Source organism: Suncus etruscus, chromosome 20 (genome assembly GCF_024139225.1).
Source record: "Suncus etruscus isolate mSunEtr1 chromosome 20, mSunEtr1.pri.cur, whole genome shotgun sequence".
In the NCBI taxonomy this organism is placed as follows: domain Eukaryota; kingdom Metazoa; phylum Chordata; class Mammalia; order Eulipotyphla; family Soricidae; genus Suncus; species Suncus etruscus.
Window position 1 is genome coordinate 33832889 of NC_064867.1, and position 19580 is coordinate 33852468.

Here is a 19580-nt window from a genome sequence, read left to right on the forward strand (position 1 = left end):
AGAACCCACTGTTTTGGAGCCCCCAAGCTCCCTGGCATGGGCACAAAGCCTTTCCACAAGGAGACGTTGATAGACCTGTAGCTCCCGGAAACACCCTGAAAAATCTTACTGCCTGAGAGCACACTTATTCCCCACTCCTTGTAGGGATAGCATCCTGAGGTGGGGGCCCTCTCTCTTACATCCTTGCCCTAGTACTCCAGTCCCTCTTTTACCCTTCTGAGTCCCTGAAATCCACAACAAAGCCACACCAAGTGAGCCACTGGGGCTCACTAATGTCACCTTCTGAGACACAGAAACTCTAGGACTTAATGGGAAGGTGCGAAGGACTATGGGGATGAGGCTTATGCTTGTGTCCAAATGGGCCAGCCTCCATGGTGGCATTTCTTTCAATAAACCTGCTGTCCTGTCCTTTGAAACTTTTTCTTTTGGAGAAGATGGGGGGTGGGGTGGGGCAGTGCTTAGGGCTTACTACTCGCTCTGTGCTCAGGGACCACTCCCAGCAGGGATGAGGAGACCTTATGAAGTGCAAAGGATAGAGACCAGGACAGCCATAAGCAAGACAAGTGCCTTTTGTCTGTACTCTCCAGCCCTACCTTGGGAACGTTTAAGCATTTGGCACACACATACGCATGTGTGTGCTCAATATGAAATAAATTTTTTCTATGCTCCACAAGGAGAAAACATAGGAGGGAATCTGGAATACTGGTGGAGGGAACTGATGTTGGAACAAAGTACTTTCTATTATATATAACAACTTTGTCCATCACAGTGTCATAATTAAAATAAATTTAAAGAGGGACCAGAGCGGTGGTGCAAGTAGTAAGGCGTCTGCCTTGCCCATGCTAGCTTAGGATGGATCCCCCGATGTCCCATAAGGTCCCCCAAGCTAGGAGCAATTTCTGAGTGCATAGCCAGGAGTAATCCCTGAGCATCACTGGGTGTGTCCCAAAAGCCAAATAAATAAATAATAAATTTAAAGAAAAAAAAAACAAATATGTGGATAAGAAAATGAATAGCATTGCTATTACTCCTGGCTATGCGCTCAGAAATTGCTCCTGGCTTGGGGGACCATATGGGACGATGGGGGATAGAACCGCCATCCTGGATCAGCCATGTGCAAGGCAAACACCCTACTGTTTGCACCACTGCTCCAGCACAATGATCCCCCATCTTAATAAGCACTAAGAGGTGCCTCTCTCCCTTTTACTGTCATAATAACTCAAAACTAAAACAATCGATTTGAATTCTTAAAAAGGTTAACTTTAAGCATTCTGTGTTTGTGAAAAAAAATAAAATAAAATAAATAACACACATTCCAGGCCTTTGAGTCCTCCATATTTTGCTTGACTTCCTTACTATTGGTTCATTAAATAAACGTTTCTTCAATATGTAGAGACAAGACACTCAGAACCATAGTTGTATTAGAATTAGTAATTCGGAAGACCAGAGAGATAACACAGCAGTAGGCTTTTGCCTTGCATGCAGCTGAGCTGTGCGGGTCCTGGTTTGATTCCCGGCAACCTAAAAAATCCCCCAGCCTGCCAAGGGAGATTTCTGAGCCAGGAGTCACCTCTGAGCACTGCTGGGTGTGGCCCAAAAATCAATCAATCGGCCCGGAGAGATAGCACAGCGGCATTTGCCTTGCAAGCAGCTGATCCAGAACCAAAGGTGGTTGGTTCGAATCCCGGTGTCCCATATGGTCCCCCGTGCCTGCCAGGAGCTATTTCTGAGCAGACAGCCAGGAGTAACCCCTGAGCACTGCCGGATGTGGCCCAAAAACCAAAAACCAAAAACAAACAAACAAACAAACAAACAAAAAAACACAATCAATCAATAAATAAAGTTAAAAAAAAAAAAGAATTAGTAATTTGGGGCCAAGCTTCATCTTTTCTCATAGGACAAAACCAGAATATCAGGTCAATGAATACAGCTCTGTTCCTAAGGGTACAAACACTTCTAAGAAAATCAGATGCATAAATCAGGTCGATAATGAGAAAAGATACATGCATATGGTGTCACAATGACCGATCACTGCCACTGCTACATTTTCATGGCAGCTACAAAGCCTCCAAGTTAACAAGAAAATAGTTTTAGAGAAGTAAGATCCTGTCTTCCTGTCTTGAGGAGCAAGAGAAAGTGCACCCACTCCAGGGAGGAAGTAAAGTGATGGTGTCTGCTCTCAGAAGTGGCTATGATCTCCTTCAGCCCACTGCTGGAATATTCTGCAGCAATGGAGAGTGGGCTTGGCTGCACCAAGAGCAGCAAAGGATGAGCTCGATATAATGAAGATGATGGTTCTTGGCCTGGGAACACTGAAACTAAGAAACGCTGCCACACAAGTACCTCATCCACACTCTGACATGGAACAACACTCTATAAAGCTCATTATAAATATTTACTTGGAGTGAAGATGACACACAGGTTTACAGGCAGGAAAAGAAGGAAAGAAAATCTGCCTTTCAGAAATAAAAAGTTGACCCTGCAGAAGGAACCTGGCAAAGCAGCTCTGGGAATTGTGCTCCTAATGTGTGCCCTGAGCCACGCATCACCTTTTAGGGTAGAGACAGTGAGGAAGCAAATAATGACCACAAACACAGAAAGAGTGTCCCGCAGAGTGGCCTGGAGCTGCCAAGTAAGGGGGACACCTTCCCTGCAAGGAAGAGGTTCAGGACAACAGGCCCGGAAGCTCGCACAGAAGCAGATTTAGAAGGTGCCAGAAGAGGGTGCTAAATCACATGCAAAGAACCAGCTTTCCAAACTCTAGGCTAACTCAAAACAGTGGACTTGAGCTACAGGGGGGCTGCAATACTCTTAGGGACCCAGGCAGCCTCAGATGTGCTGCGGAAAATCCCTACCGGACTCTCCTCGGCATGCACCTGCATCCTGTCAACATCTGTATTCCAGCAACGCCAACTCACAAAAGACTCTCTCTCACACATCACATAGACATAGGCAAATACACTCACATAGAGTCACAGACACACACCCCACACACACCCCAGACATATATAGACCCTCCACTACACAAAGACACAGAAATACAGATTCAGAAACACACACACAGTTCAGAGATACATAAGTCACACTGTCACACAGTCTCCCAAAGACAAGACACACACCCTCACACAGCCTGAGACAACTCTACAGTATCTAAACACAGCTTCACAGAGATACAGATAGACAAAAACACCCTAGAACAGCCTTACAGACACACAGAAAGAGATATAAACTCCCTTACATACAGACACAAGAACCCATGACGCTGAGACACACAGTCATAATACATTCCCACGCAAAAACACACACCTCCTGACGTAGAAACACAGATACAAATTTTCTCACACCTCTTCATATAGACCCCCTCACAACAGTCTTACATATCCTACACAGTAACATAAGTCTCATATCCCTTCGCACTTACACTCTTTCACTCGCACCCCAGATATCCCTGAGAAGCAAACAAAAACATTACCTCTTACACACACACACACACACACACACACACACACACACACACACACGAGACACACATCCTCACACAGGGACACACAAACATGCACAGCCCACACACTTTCACCATTTATGGCACACAGGGCCAGGGTTAATGAAAACGATACACCCTAGGATGACACAGATGGGCATGACGGGGGTACCAGGATTCTTCTGGAATGTATGCTGAGCTCTATATGCAACTGGAAAGCATCACAAATCCCTTCTGACACACTGTGAAAGGTCAGCCATCTACATATAGTACCAGGTCCCCACAGAGGAGAGACCAAGGTGGGGGTACCTGAGTTTTGCTCAAACTGGGGCATAAGTGGTCTGCATAACATGTATGCAAGCATACAAAGCACATGTGTGTGATCACACACACACAGCTCAAAGGAAAATGCCAGCATGCTACCTTTCCTGAGTCATGAGTAGGCCCAGCAATGGTGACATGGTACCAGCTATAGCCCTTCTTGGATTACATGCAGTGAAACCCATACTGGAGAATTCAACAGTCAGCAGTCAGGGTTGCAGACTGTGTGGTGTCTGTTTGTTTTCTGTTTTGGGGAATCAAGTATCATTCCTAGTGGGGAACTGGGAATGGAAGTGGGGTCAGGCACATGCACAGGGAGTGACCTATCTGCTGTCCTAGCTCTTCAGGTCCCAAACCAGTTAAGCAAAAGTAAAAACTGGGCACAAGGGAACGATCACCCCTGAAAGCATTGCTCCCTGTGAACAATCTCCGCTACTGCTCCCACTGGGAGGCCATGCTGTCCCCTGTTCCTGGCACCCAGCAGCCTTTGCAAGGGAAGAGAGAGAAATCCAGCCTGACACACAGAAGCACCAGGGGACCATGCGTTACCTGGGCTGAACGCCATTTCCGGAAGCTTCACCTCAAAGACGATGCTGTGGGCCACTCCCCGAACACCTTGCAAGGTTCGGTCCCGGAAGCAGAGAACCTCCACCGACTGGACACTGCTGCTCCTGGCATCAGGGTGGGATTTATTGTCATTTTTCACAGGAAGGAAGAGAAAAGAGCTTGGCTGAGAGCTGGGCAAAGGCAGCTGGAGAGAAGTCAGTAACAGACATGGTGTCTTCCTGCCACAGAGGGCTGATCTCCCAGCATCCCCAAAAAAGTCCTTTGTCCCAGTGCTCAGAGACTGCAGAGGCTGAAAGGGTTGTGACATTTTCTTTTTCTTTTTCTTTTGTTTTTTGTTTTTGTTTTTGGGCCATACTTAGTGACACTCAGGGGCTACTACTGGCTCTGTGCTCATAAATTGCTCTTGGCTTGGGGACGCCATATGGGACGCCGGGGATCAGTCCCAGGTCTGTCCTGGGTCAGCATCGTGCAAGGCAAATGCCCCAACACTGTGCTATCACTCTGGCCCCAAGGATTGTGGTTTCATATGTCCTGCAGACACTGCATGAAAAATATTCTGACAAATGAACCTTGAATGTAAGGGAACAGAGTCATCTGGCATCAGAATGAACCTTTATGACAAACCAGGGTTCTCCATTTGGTTTCCTGCCTGTCCTTGCTGCCATGACAAAGCTACCAGAGGTGGTCAGGAATGCCCCGGATTGACTGTCACCCCTGGGGGCAGTGAATGTAACAACACCCCCCACTGAGGACAGACCACTACATCTATTATTTTCTTTACAATGAACACGTTTATTCAGATGTAGCTCTTCAATTCACTCCTTTTCTTTGGGTATAAAATAGATGAGGACAGAAATCCTAACCACAGGGCCAGAGAGAGAGCACAGTGGTAGGACGTTTGCTTTGCATGCAGTCGACCCAGGAGGGAACCAGTTCGATTCCTGGCAACCCATATGGTCCCCCAGCCAAGAGTAACCCCTTAGCACCGCTGGGTGTAGCCCAACAACCAATCAATTAATCAATAAATAAATAGAGGTTAAAAAAAAAAAAGAAATCCTAACCACTGATGCCTCTCCTAGTGCTCATCACCTCAACAGTAACTTTCACTTCACTCTGGGTCCACATGTAGGCACTGTCTGCTTTCATATTTCTAACCAGGTGTCCACTACACATATTCCTTTAGTCCAGTGCTTCTCAAATAGTGGGGTACGGTCCCCAGGGGGGCGCGAGGCTTCGTAAAGGGGGTGCATTTGACCTCGGCAAACACTGTCATAACAAGCTAAGCTCCGTGTTTATGTCTCTGTATGTCTCTGGAGCTGAGAGTTGCTGTGCCCTGCTTCCAACCCCGCTTTGAAAAGCTATGCGTTGCAAAAGGTGCTCATTGTAGCCATTCATCCAGACATCACCTCTGATTCAAAAACCAGTTCAAATTATTTTATATATTTTTGGTTTGCAGGTTAAAGTTTTTTTTTTTAATAAAGATACTATTTACAGTAATGCAGGGGGTACAGAAATGTTTTCTTCTTCCTAGGGGGGCATGGCAGAAAATAATTGAGAAGCACTGCTTTAGGCTGACCTCTCCCACTTCCCAGGGTGCCTTTTAAATCCATACACACAGCCTGGAGCCTCTGAGCTCTGGAATAAGAGACTCTGGAACCTGCGAACGGCTGCTCATCTCAGCAGCCCACGCAGCACGCAACGTCGCTGGGCATCCAGCTTCTGGCTCCTTGCACTGGAGCAGGACATGCAGGTTGAACCAGGCTGGGGTTACTGAGAGCAATGAAGCCATAAACGGTCCTGTTGGTAGGACGTGCCTCTATCTAGCTGGGTTTTTCTGTGTGTTCCATTCATGAGAGAGAAACTGCTGAGGTACAGGTAGTGGTTGACTTTGTCAGATGCCAAAGCACTTTCCAGTACTGAGAATTCTAAATCCTCTCACTGTTCAATTGACCTTATTATTTGCATGAGTGGATCAGATCTCATTCTCTTTTGTTTCCTTGATGGCTAATGATGCTGAGCATATTTTAATTTTTATTTATTTATTTTTCGTTTTGGGGCCACACCCAGCAGCGCCCAGTGGTGGCTCTGCGCTCAGAATTCGCTCCTGGCTTGGGGGACCACAGGGGATGCTGGGAATTGAATCCAGGTCTGTCCTGGGACAGCCGCATGCAAGGCAAATGCCCTACTGCTGGGTTATCTCTCAGGATCCTGATGCTTAGTATATATTTAAAAACCAAGGGGTCTTTCAGCTATCCTCTGATTTATGTGTCTTAGGGTTAGTAATGTAGGAGGATGGGGTCAATGGAAAAAATCTTTCCTGGAAGTGACCCAAAAGTTCTGGAGGGGGCACGCCAGGGTGACACCCTCTGACTCCTCTCTCTGCTCTGCTCTCACCATCCAGCACAGCCTCAAGTCTCTGAGCTCTGGAAAGACATGCATAGGGGCTGCCACCAATGGAGGCCAACCCGTCACCCAATCCCCGCTTGTAATATCTGGTTTCTGGAACTGTTTCTGAGCAGTTTTATTGGGAAAACAAAGACAGACTTTAAGAAACACACTGTCAAAAATAAGCAGACATATGTGTATACACACACACACACACACACACACACACTCGCACACATATACGCATACCATCTGTGCGCTGCTAGGACCAAAAAATTCCTCAAAGGCCATCCAGGGTATTGGGCTAAATTACAGGGATCATAGACGCCGATTGTTATCTGTGAACAGAAAAGAATTGAATGAGCCACGTTTCCTGCCAAGAGTCACGACACAGACATGGGGATAACGGCTCTTCCCTTCTGTGCCAAAACAGTGGAAAGCTGACATTGGATGAGGACACAGAAGAGGGGGCAGCAAAATGTCTCTGATGCTCAGGGCCTTGCAGAGGCTGGGGATAGGCAAGGGGGGAGCATTCTGGAGGAAGAGAAAGAGGGCTTGCAATTTCTAGAACTCACACAGAGTTCAGACTGGAGGGAAGGGGCAGATGTCAGGAAGAAGGTTAATATGAATGAAAGGAAGATACACCGAGAAGGGGCACCACCACTACGGATGTCCAGGAAGGTCAAATGACAAGGTCAGATGCTCTTGATGGAGCTAATACATTTCCTGTCATCCTTTCTCCTCTAATGTGCCCAAGCCCTCAACTTCCTGTTCTTTGCAGCAGATGTCCTTAGCGAAAATTGTCAATGCTTTTCTGCTTCCAGAACTCTTTGGATGTGATTTGAAACTTTCCTGTGTTCACTTTCTCCTTCCAATGCAAAGATAATGAGCTCCCAGCTCTTGATTTTTATGTATGTATGTATGTATGTATGTATGTATGTATGTATGTATGTATGTATGTATATATTTATTTATTTATTTATATTTGACTTTGGGGCCACACCTGTTGGCACTCAGGGCTAACTTCTACATCTGAGCTCAGAAATCACTCCTGGCAGGCTCGGGACCATATTAAATGCTGGGAATCGAACCCAGGTCCATCCTGGGTTGGCAGCATGCAAGGCAATTGCCCTACTGCAGTGATATCACTCCAGCCCAATCAGCTCTTAATTTTTCTTTTTTTTTTTTTTGGTTTTTGGGTCATTCCCAATGGCGTTCAGAGGTTACTCTTGCTCAGAAATCACTGCTGGCAGCCTCAGGGGACCATATGGGATACTGGGAATAGAGACCATATACAATCTGGGTCAGCTGCATGCAAGGCAAATGCCCTAATATTGTGCTATCTTTTTGACCCTCGGCTCTTAATATTTATTTATTTATTTATTTATTTAATTTATTTATTTTTGCTTTTTGGGCCATACCCAGTGACCCTCAGGGGTTACTCCTGGCTATGTGCTCAGAAATCAGTCTTGGGGACCATATGGGATGCTGGGGGATCGAACCAATGTTTGTTCTAGATCGGCTGCATGCAAGGCAAACATCCTACGACTGTGCTATCACTCAGGCCCCACAGTTCTTTTTTTTTTTTTTTTGGTCACAGCCAGCAGCGCTCTGGGGTTAGTCCTGGCTCTATGCTCAAAAATCACTCCTGGTAGGCTAGTAAGGACCATATGGGATGCCGGGATTTAAACCACCATCCTTCTACATACAAGGTAAATGCCTTACCTCCATGCTGTCTCTCTGCCCCCGCCCCAGCTCATGATTTTAAATGTAATTCTCCAACAAAAGGCATCAGGGTTCCTTGGACCTCGGGCTAATTCTAGTGGTGAAGCAGGGAACAACCACACTTTTTTTTTTTTTTTTAAATAATGCATTTGGGAGAAGACAAAGAATGCAAGTGAGCATTCAGACATTGGAAGAATGGACCATGCTCAGGATATTGGAGCCAACTAAAAGGCTCCCAATGAACAAGAACAGTCAGTGCTGGCGGGGATGTGAGGAGAAAGGAACTCTCATTCACTTATGGTGGGAATGTCACCTAGTTCAGTCTTTATGGAAAACAATATGGAGATTCCTCAAAACACTGGAAATTGAGCTTCCATATGAATCCAGCTATACCACTCCTAGGGATATACCCTAGGAACACAAAAATACAATACAAAAATCCTTTCCTCACACCTATATTCATTGCAGCACTATTTACAATAGCCAGATTCTGGAAACAACCAAGATGCCCTTCAACAGATGAATGGCTAAAGAAACTGTGGTACATATACACAATGGAATATTATGCACCTGTCAGGAGAGATGTAGTCATGAAATTTTCCTATACATGGACATGCTGAGTGAAATAAGTCAGAGGGACAGAGAGACACAGAATAGTCTCATTCATCTATGGGTTTTAAGAAAAATGAAAGACATTATTGTAATAATACCCAGAAACAATAGAGATGAGGGCTGGAAGAACCAGCTCACCATATGAAGCTCACCACAAAGAGTGGTGAGTGCAGTAAGAGAAATAACTGCACTGAGGACTATCATAACAATGTCAATGAGTGAGGGAAGTAGAAAGCCTGTCCTGAATACAGGCAGGGGAAGGGGGTAAGGAGATAGATGGGGCCATCGGTGATGGGAATGTTGCACTGGTGAAGGGGGTGTTCTTTTTATGACTGAAACCCAACTATAATCATATTTGTAAACACTGTGTTTAAATAAAGATATTAAAATAAAAGAAATAAAAGGCTTCCAATGACCAAGGCAAGCAGCCACATGAAGAAGGAAAACTAGAATCCAGCCCAAAAGCATAGAATTGGGACCCAGATGATGAGTCTGATGAGTCGCCACTGATCTAAAGCAACAAGGGGCTCAATAAAAGTATGAGGGGGGGCAGAGAGAGAGCATGGAGGTAGGGCATTTGCCTTGCATGCAGAAGGACAGTGGTTCGAATCCCAGCATCCCATATGGTCCCCCGAGACTGCCAGGAGCAATTTCTGAGCATAGAGCCAGGAGTAACCCCTGAGCACTGCCTGGTGTGACCCAAAAACCAAAGCAACACAACAAAATAAAAGTATGAAGGCCATGAAGCAAGACTTTCTCACAGAAGAATCCCCGTAGCACATGGAGATGATGCTTTCAATGGGAAAACTGGGTTCTCCACCATAAGATTCGGCCCCTCAGCAGCAGATATGCCACGTGGCTCTGGGTTCCCCCAAGAAGGCAACAGTGAAAAAATACTCCCCCAGACTAGCCTTGGTCTAGTCTTGAGTAAACACCATCCAGACCCCAACTGAGGGCCATTTCGCCAAAGGAGTTGAGTCCTCAGACTGTCAGGTTTACCAAAGCCAATGAGGGCCTGAGAAGCCATCATAGACAGGGGGGACTGAAGACAAAAGAATACCAGGTGCCCCCCTTACCCTGCACTACACGCTTGGCTCTAGCTGGGAAGGAAGGTGCTTCAGGGATTAAGACAAGAGTTAGTTACTAGTCAGGAACTGGCCTTTGTTTTTGGTTTCCCCACTTGGAGGAACAAAGCGGGGGATGATGTCAGGGAAAACTGACCCTAGGGTGAGATTATAGGACTTTCCTGTACTAATGCTTCAAAAAGACATTTGGCATCTAGAGAGCAAAGGACTATACTTTAACTTCCGCAGCATAGACACACAACAGAGGGTTATCAGGCGCTTATTGCAGGAGGGGAAGGTGAGTGGGTGGCTGGAGGACAGAAAGAGAAAGAAAACACAAAGACCCATTCTCAGCAAAGCACCATCAACAATTGTGGGGAAGGGGAATTTGTGGATTTTTCCGGGGTTTGGGTGCAGCTGATCCCTCACCTATACACTTTGGGTCACACCCGGCAGCACTCAGGAGTTACTCCTGGCTCTGCACTCAGAAATCGATCCTAGCAGGCACGGGCGACCATATGGGATGCCGTGATTCAAACCACTGTCCTTCTGCATGCAAGGCAAATGTCCTGGCAGGCACAGGGGACCATATGGGATGCCAGGATTCGAACCACCATCTGTCCTAGATTGGCTGCTTGCATGGCAAATGCCCTACCGATGTGCTACTCTCTGGCCCCATACATACTTTTTGTTTGTTTGTTTGTTTTTGAGTCACACCTGGCTGTGCTTAGGGCTTACTTCTAGCTCTGTACTAAGAAATTACTTCTGGGCCCAGAGAGATAGCACAGCGGCGTTGGCCTTGCAAGCAGCCAATTCAGGACCAAAGGTGGTTGGTTTGAATCCCGGTGTCCCATATGGTCCCCCGTGCCTGCCAGGAGCTATTTCTGAGCAGACAGCCAGGAGTAACCCCTGAGCACCGCCGGGTGTGGCCCAAAAACCAAAAAAAAAAAAAAAAAAAGAAATTACTTCTGAGAGGCAGGCGTGGGGGACCATATGGAGTGCTAGGGATTGAACCCAGGTTGGCCACGTGCAAAGCAAACGTCCTACCTCCTGTGCTATTGTTTTGGCCCTAGAAATCTTTTTTTGAGTGGAAAAAGACTGGGAGTTTTCCTAAGACAATCTGACCTGAGCCGCAGTGCAGAGCGGGACTCATATGTTAAAGGAAAATCCATTTACCAGGCTTGAGAGAGAGGGCAAATTGTAGTATGTGAAATTAACTCCCCTACCCACCATAGGTTTTTGGGGCTACAAAAAGCAAGTTTCAGATTTGGAAGAATTGTCTCATACCAGACCAAAGAACACTCAGGGTTTCTCTATTTCTTTTTTTCTGTGCCTTTGGGACCACATCAGAGGTGTTCAGGGATTAGTACTGGCTGTGCTCAGGAATCACACCTGGCAGGGCTCAGTGGACCATATGAGGTGCTGGGGATTGAATCCCCAGGCAAATTAAATATTGTTACCCTCCCCCTACTATTTCTCCGTACCACTTAAATGTTTCTTTGATGATCCAACAGTAACTTATAAAGCTTCAAGTGTTCAAGAACAAAATCAGAAACCACCACACTCACTAGAAGCTGTTGGCACCATGCAAGGTAAGCCAGCTTGAGTATTTGAAGGAGCAGATTTTATGATATATATGGCATCAGAAAAAAAAAAAAAATCACTGGCTAGGAGTTCTGGGTTTGAATACTGGCTTTGGCACTAATTCATCGTGTGAATTAGGGCAAATGACTTTCTTGTATAAAATAAATCAGCGGAAAGGAGTAAAATGTAAGCGGGAGGAAAAGTAGGTTTACAAGGTTTACTGGAATAAGCACTGCTTCATCTTCAGCCTATGCAATTCACTGAAGTGGTTCTGCCTTCATGTGGGGACAATCCATGCAGCAAGTGGGTGTACGTCGCAAACCAGAGAAAGGAAAGAGAGCATCATTGTTAGGTGGAGAGTCTCCAGCTAGGGAAATTGCACTGAGACCCTGAAATCTTGCTTTCGGATATCCAAACACTTGCTGGAAGAGGAAATAATGTGCAAAGCGCACATTTCCCAATGCAGGGGAAAAGGAAACATCTAATGCACTGTAATGTCGCAGGCCACAAGCCAATTTGCTGAGGGATCACGAGGGAAGTGGCAGCTAAAAGCACTGAGGTGCCCTGGTGTGCTTGCTCTTGCCCACAGATAATAAAGCCTTAGAATTAAAGGGTGATACCAAACACCAAACATCCAACCTTAGGTAACTACTCTGAGGAAAGTCGAGGTCCGAGACAAGCTTTCACAGAAGACTGGGCTACAGGGCAAGGCTATGGGCCCCTCAATGTCATCACAAGACTGGATGTCAAATGAACTTCTCTGGAGGGACACAGAGCGCACTAGTGCCAGTGAGTGGAACCCATGTTTCTTGAGGAAAACAAGGACATATTGGGGCCAGAGTGGTGGCACGGAGCGGCAAGGCATCTGACTTGCTGGCACTAGCCTAGGATGTACTGCGGTTGGATCCCCCGGCATCCCATATGGTCCCCCAAGCCAGGAGCAATTTCTGAGAGCATAGCCAGGAGTAACCCCTGAGCATCACCAGGTGTGGCCCAAAAACCAAAATAAACAAAAACAAGGACGTAAATGAAGCACGTTTTCACACCACCCCAGTCAGTGTGTAAAAATAGAAGCCATAGGGACAGCTGAGCAAGAAGCAGAGTTAGCAGCAGGCAGAATGGGCCTCTGGGCCTTCTCACTAACTAGGCAGCAGTGAGTGAGAGCCAGAAGAGAAGAGTCAGCCTATATTCCCACTTCTACTCCTGGGAACAGCACATGGGCAGTTTAGAATCAGCCCTAAGGGATGTTTTAGTGCCCACCAAAAGTAGCAAAGATTATACAAAATCAGGGCCACACGGGCTGGAGCAGTGGCACAGCAGTAGGGCATTTGCCTTGCACGCAGCTGACCTAGGACGGACCACAGTTCAATCCCATGGCATCCCATATGGTCCCCTGAGCCAGGAGTAATTTCTGAGCGCATAGCCAGGAGTAACCCCTGAGCATCACTGGGTGTGGCCCCCCAAAGCAAACAAACCCACAAACAAAAACAAAAAAAAATACAGGGCCAGAGACCAAGGTCTGAAGAGATCAGAATTTTATATACTTATATATTACTTTTATAATCATTGCATATGAATTATTATAACCTTCATAGCGTGCACACTTTTTTTTTGGGGGGGGGCCACACCTGGCAGTGCTCAGGGGTTACTCCTAGCTGTCTGCTCAGAAATAGCTCCTGGCAGGCACGGGGGACCATATGGGACACTGGGGTTCGAACCAACCACCTTTGGTCCTGGATCGGCTACTTGCAAAGCAAACACCGCTCACAGTATGCACACTTAAGCCTAGTAACTCTACATCTAGACCTCTACAGACCTTTTTTTTTTTTTTTTTGCTTTTTGGGTCACACCTGGCAGCGCTCAGGGTTACTCCTGGATCTATGCTCAGAAATTGGTCCTGGCAGGCTCAGGGAACCATATGGGATGCTGGAATTCAAACCACCAACCTTCTGCATGCAAGGCAAATGCCTTACCTCCATGCTATCTCTCCAGCCCCTACAGACCTTTAATGATTTTTTAAATCATTAAAAAATAAAACTGGCTGGGGCCAGAGAGATAGCATAGAGGTAAGGTATTTGCCTTTCATGCAGAAGGACAGTGATTTGAATCCCGGCATCCCTTATGGTCTCCTGTGCCTGCCAGGAGCGATTTCTGAGCATAGAGCCAGGAGAAACCCTGAGCACTGCTGGGTGTGACCCAGAAACAAAAAAAACAAAAACAAAAACAAAAACTGGGCAGGGAGGAGCAGTATTCAGAGAAGAGGAAAGTGATTTCATGCACAAAGACACACCTAATACCAAAGATGGAAGGGAAAAGCTTGATAAAGCACAGAAGCAAGCCAAGTCTAGTAGAGAACTTGTTGAAGGGCCCCAGAGATAGTTCAGTGAGTAGGGCTTTTCCATACCCCAGTCACTCGGCTGCAGGCCTGGCAAACCATATGGTTCCCTGATCTCTGCCAGGAGTGATCCCTGGGCACAACCAGGTGCAAACCCCTCCCAATTTAAAAAAAAAAAATATATATATATATATATATATATATATATATATAAAGTATTTAAAATATATACTATTTAAAACAAAAATAATAACCCATAAAAAGCACATTGATATAGACTATTATACTAAAACTAAATATAGTATAGCCCTAATATCTAAAAACTACACATATAGAACAAAACACTTGCTTTAAAAAAAACACAGATGGGCCCGGAGAGATAGCACAGCGGCGCTTGCCTTGCAATCAGCCAATCCAGGACCAAAGGTGGTTGGTTCGAATCCCGGTGTCCCATATGGTCCCCTGTGCCTGCCAGGAGCTATTTCTGAGCAGACAGCCAGGAGTAACCCCTGAGCACTGCCGGGTGTGGCCCCCCCAAAAAAAAAAAACAAAAAAAACACAGAAACTTTATGGAGGCTGGTGTGATAGCACAGTGGGGAAGGCATTTGTCTTGCATGCAGCCAGCTGGATTTGGTCCCCAGCATCCTATATGGTCTCCTGAGCCTGCCAAGAGTGATTTCTTGAATGCAGAGCCAGGAGGAATTCCTGAGTGCCACTGGGTGTGGCCCAACACCCCCCCCCCCCAAAGCCACCCCCAAACCAGAAAGTTTTCTGAGATTGCATTTTATATTATTTGGTTTTGGGGCCACATCCAACATGGGATTCCCCCTGGCTCTGTGTCCAGGGATCACCCCTGGTGGGCTTGGGGGAACATATGGGATGCCGGGAATGAAACTTGAATCGGCCATGTGCAATGCAAGCACCCCACCTGCTTTGCTATCTCTCTCATCCCCTTCTGAAACTTTAAAAAACAGAAAGTTGCAGCTGCTGAAATAAGATGGTGACTGACCCAGGCCAAGCAGAGTTCATATATATGCCTGACCTCACTATGCTGGGGCAGAGGTCCCAATTCATGTAACACTTCTCCCCCAAATTGCTTAGTCCACTTAAGCAATGAGGGAAGTAGAAAGCCTGTCTCAAATACAGGCAGGGGGCGTGGTGGTAGGGAGGTGGGAGATTTGGGGTATTGGTGATGGGAATGTTGCACTGGTGAAGGGGGGTGTCTCTATATGACTGAAACCCAACCACAATCATATTTGTAATCAAATTATATAAGTAAAGATATTAAGAAAAGAGATAAAATCCCGGCATCCCATATAGTTCCCTGTGCCTGCCAGGGGCGATTTCTGAGCTTAGAGCAGGAGTAACCCATCCTGAACGCTGCCAGGTGTGACCCAAAAACTAAAAAAAAAAAAAAAAAAAATAGAAAAGAGATAAAGAGAAAAAAAAGTCCCCTCAATTGTATCCAAAGCTACTTTCTCATCAATGTTCCAGAGGCCCCCAAGGGGAGGCATATGATCTACTTTGGGGAATATAAATCCAGGGCCAGTCTTTTAGATGTAGTTTGGGAGCATTCCAAGAAGCATCATCAATCAAGTTGGAGCTAGAGCCGGAGCGGTGGTGCAGGGCGTAAGGCATCTGCCTTGCGTGCACTAGCCTAGGATGGTCCACGGTTCGATCCCCCACCATCCCATATGGTCCCCCAAGCCAAGAGTGATTTCTGAGCACATAGCCAGGAGTAACCCCTGAGCGTCACCTGGTGTGATTCCCCCAAAACAAAACAAAATATTTCAAGCTAACGGCTTCTTCCCTATCCCTTCCTCCTTTCCCCTCTTAAAACACACTTGGAGGACACTCGGATTCTTTCAAAAGGATTTTATTGAAAGGCCAGGATAAAGGTTCAACAGAGCCAGGACACAGGCTACAAGGCCTGGCCCAAAGGCCACTGCCAGCAAATATGGCCTGGTGATGTGGGTGAGGCCATGACCCAGGAAGTGAGCACAGGGATGGAGGGTGGAGAGTTAGCAAAGCCCTTTGAAGGGGTCTCCCTTTGAAGGAGATTCCCGCACAGGGAGAATTGTAGTCGACTCCTGGTAAGACAAGGACAAGAATATATACATGCATACATGAGGCTGGACAGAGTCAGACAGGGATCCAAGCACTGACGAGCAACATAAGCTTTTGGGGTGGAAAGAGAAGCAGTGGTTTTGAGATGAAGCCAGGGGAGTCTCTGAGCAGGTTAGGGAATTGGGGACCACTCACATATGCTCTGTGAGGACCATCCTCTAGGGAGAGAGTGAAGCGGAAGTCAGAGACTGGCTGACTTCAGGAGGAAACTCTGGAAGAAGTCACAGTGCTGACGTGAGTATTTGTGCTAACTTTAGAGGGGCGGCCCCAAAGCTCATTAGGAGGTAGAATTGATCTCAGACAGCAGGAATAAGAGCGCATGTGGGAGACAAAGGAACAAGACAAGTGGGGAAGAGAATCTGGGTATGGAAGAGCCAGGCAGAGGCCTAGCAACAAGAGCACTAGGGTGGTTCAGCCGCCAATATGACACTCCAAGTCTCTGACCTTTATCCTTTGACCGTGGAAGAAATCACTGTAGTGCTTGAGCAAGGACACCTGCACTTGGTCTTCATCGTACTTGATCAGGAAGTATGGCAAGGCTGGGACACCCTCGCTCTCACAGAGGCCATCATATGCACGCTCCAGGGCTTGGATCTAGAAAGAGTCAGATGGGGACATGTGTAGTGTAAACTTGAGTCACAGAAAATAAAAGGTTCATGAAAGGAACTGGAGCAATAGCACAGTGAATAGGGTGTTCGCCTTGCATGTGACTGACCCAGGTTCAATCCCCTACATCAGGGGTAATTTCTGAGCATAGAGCCAAGAGTAACCCCTGAGTGTCACCAGGTGGGGCCCCAAAACAAAAACAAACAAAAAAAGTACAAACAAGCTCAAAGACCAGAATAAACTGACTGCATCTGTGTCTCTCTTTTTTTCTGGGGTAACCAGCAGTGCTCAGGAGCTACTCCCAGCTCTGTATTTGAGGATCAGACCTGGGCCTCCTGCATGGAAAGTCTGCACTCTTGCCCACTGGCCTCTCTGGCTCCATTCCAATCATCTTTTCCAGCAAAATAAAATTTAAAAACACAAAATTGGGGTCAGAGCGGTAGCGCAGCAGCAGGGCACTTGCCTTGCATGTCGTTGACCTAGGACGGACCTCGATTTGATCACTGGGGTCCTATATGGTCCCACAAGCCAGGAGTGATTTCTGAAAGCCTAGCCAGGAGTAACACCCCTGAGCATCACTGGATATGGCCCCAAAACAAAACAAAACAAAACAATACAAATTAAAAAATAAAAAATAATAATACCCTCAAATTGGGTTGGGAAAGTAGCTCAGGTTATGGTGTATGTGGCTGGCATGTGGGAAGACCTAAGTTTGATCCCTCATAGTATATGATCCCTGAGTGCCACTGGGGGTAACCCTGGTGATTTCTGAGCACTCTGGGGCTGAAGTACCTCACCACCAGGCAGAGAACAAACTGGTCAGACCCACACTGAGGGGCAGAGAATCTCCAAGATGGTCACAATCTCACAACTTCTCCCCAGCAACACCACTATGTAAGACTTCCTTCTTCCTTCCTTCCTTCCTTCCTTCCTTCCTTCCTTCCTTCCTTCCTTCCTTCCTTCCTTCCTTCCTTCCTTTTCCTTCCTTCCTTCTTTCCTCCCTCCCTCTCTCCCTCCCTCTTTCTTTCTTTCTTTCTTTCTTTCTTTCTTTCTTTCTTTCTTTCTTTCTTTCTTTCTTTCTTTCTTTCTTTCTTCTTTCTTTCTTTCTTTCTTTCTTTCTTTCTTTCTTTCTTTCTTTTTCTTTCTCTCTCTTCTTTCTTTCTTTCTTTTTCTCTCTTCTTTCTTTCTTTCTTTCTTTTTTTCTTTCTTTCTCTCTCTTCTTTCTTTCTTTCTTTCTTTCTTTCTTTCTTTCTTTCTTTCTTTCTTTCTTTCTTTCTTTCTTTCTTTCTTTCTTTCTTTCTTTCTTTCTTTCTTTTTCTTTCTCTCTCTCTCTCTCTCCCTCCCTCCCTCCCTCCCTCCCTCCCTCCCTCCCTCCCTCCCTCCCTCCCTCTCTCTCTCTCTCTCTCTCTCTCTCTCTCTCTTTCTTTCTTTGTTTCTTTCTTTCTTTCTTTCTTTCTTTCTTTCTTTCTTTCTTTCTTTCTTTCTGGTTTTTGGGCCACACTTGGCGGTGCTCAGGGGTTACTCTTGGCTCTGTGCTCAGAAATCGATCCTGGCAGGTTTGAGGAACCAAACCTGGGATAACAGGAATCAAACCCAGATCCATCCTGGGTTGGCCCCCATGTAAGGCAAATGACCTACCACTGTGCTATCACTCCAGCCCTTCCAATTTGCTTTTATATCCACATCCAGGAACAAATACGTCAGAGACAAGGACTCAGAGGCCATGTACAGAGAAGTTTCAGCACATCTCTCTGTCCTGTAGAAACCAGGCAAACTCTCCGCCAATGCTCACGCCCCTGACAGCATCAGACAGACATGCTTTACAGAAACACCCTGAGCTGACCTGTCCAGGCCCTACCCACACTGACCCATGAACCCCAGCTACCAGAATCTCAGACTCTCGTGAATCCCCTGAATCCCACTGCCTAAAGAAACTCTACACAGAGACCTTCATGTCTAGCACTCGCCCCACCCCAAAACCCCAGCTTCTCCACAAGAAGTTAGTGCTACATGGCCATGTCCTCTGAAAAATCCTAAACAAACTTCTTCTTTTGGGCTTCCTGGCGCTAAATTATTTGGGGGTTCTAGGGCTAGATGTGCTTCATTAACTGAGGTGCTTTGCCTGGAGAAGAGCTGAAGTCTCTGGTTTAGGGTCTCTGCTCTGCCAGCTGAAGTCTCTCTGTATTGCTCTTCTAGGACTATCACCAATGGCCTCAGTATCCTTAAACAGTGAAGGCCAGTCCTGATGCCAATGCTCTTCAGCTAAGGTTCCAGGGAAGACTGTTTTCTCTGCAACTCTGCTTTCTCTCTGAAGCAATGCTGCCTATGATGCCCCTCACACAAAAGTAAACACCTCACTTGGATAAATGCTTGATGCTCTTCCAAACATTCCTATAATACTCCCCGACGGGTGCAGCCACTGAGAAAGAAGCAGGGAAACAGTGCTCTCAGATTATTCAGAATCTATAAATAAGCTTCCCCTCTAGCCAGTCTGGAGGACTCTGGAGTGACCATCTCTTCCTCCAGACAGGAGCCCTCTGTCTTTTGAATGCACCAGATACAACACTTGCGCCCTCCCGTGGCTTTGTTTGTGGATACCTGTTTGGGTGAAAACCTCTGATCCAAGCCCACAGGTCCCTGAATGAGGGGGACACTCTCTGGAAGACAGAGGGCAGGAGAGCAAAACCAGTAGTAGAAGTGGTACTTCTTGAGATCCTAGAAGAAAAAAAATGAAGAGATTTCAGAATAGCTCCAGAAACGACTTAGCAATAGA

General features: G+C 46.4%; 1 protein-coding gene across 1 annotated transcript in view; it reads right to left on the bottom strand.

Annotated features, from left to right (window-relative positions):
• The window catches only part of ATG7 (autophagy related 7), a 194089-nt gene that overhangs the window by 144782 nt on the left and 29727 nt on the right, over positions 1 to 19580 (bottom strand). Inside the window, exons 6-9 of the mRNA XM_049766270.1 lie at positions 19406 to 19522; positions 16646 to 16795; positions 7004 to 7092; positions 4352 to 4473 (exon numbers count right to left, since the gene is read on the bottom strand). Of these exons, the coding sequence (XP_049622227.1) occupies positions 4352 to 4473; positions 7004 to 7092; positions 16646 to 16795; positions 19406 to 19522 (478 nt within the window). The remainder of the gene's footprint in view (positions 1 to 4351; positions 4474 to 7003; positions 7093 to 16645; positions 16796 to 19405; positions 19523 to 19580) is intronic.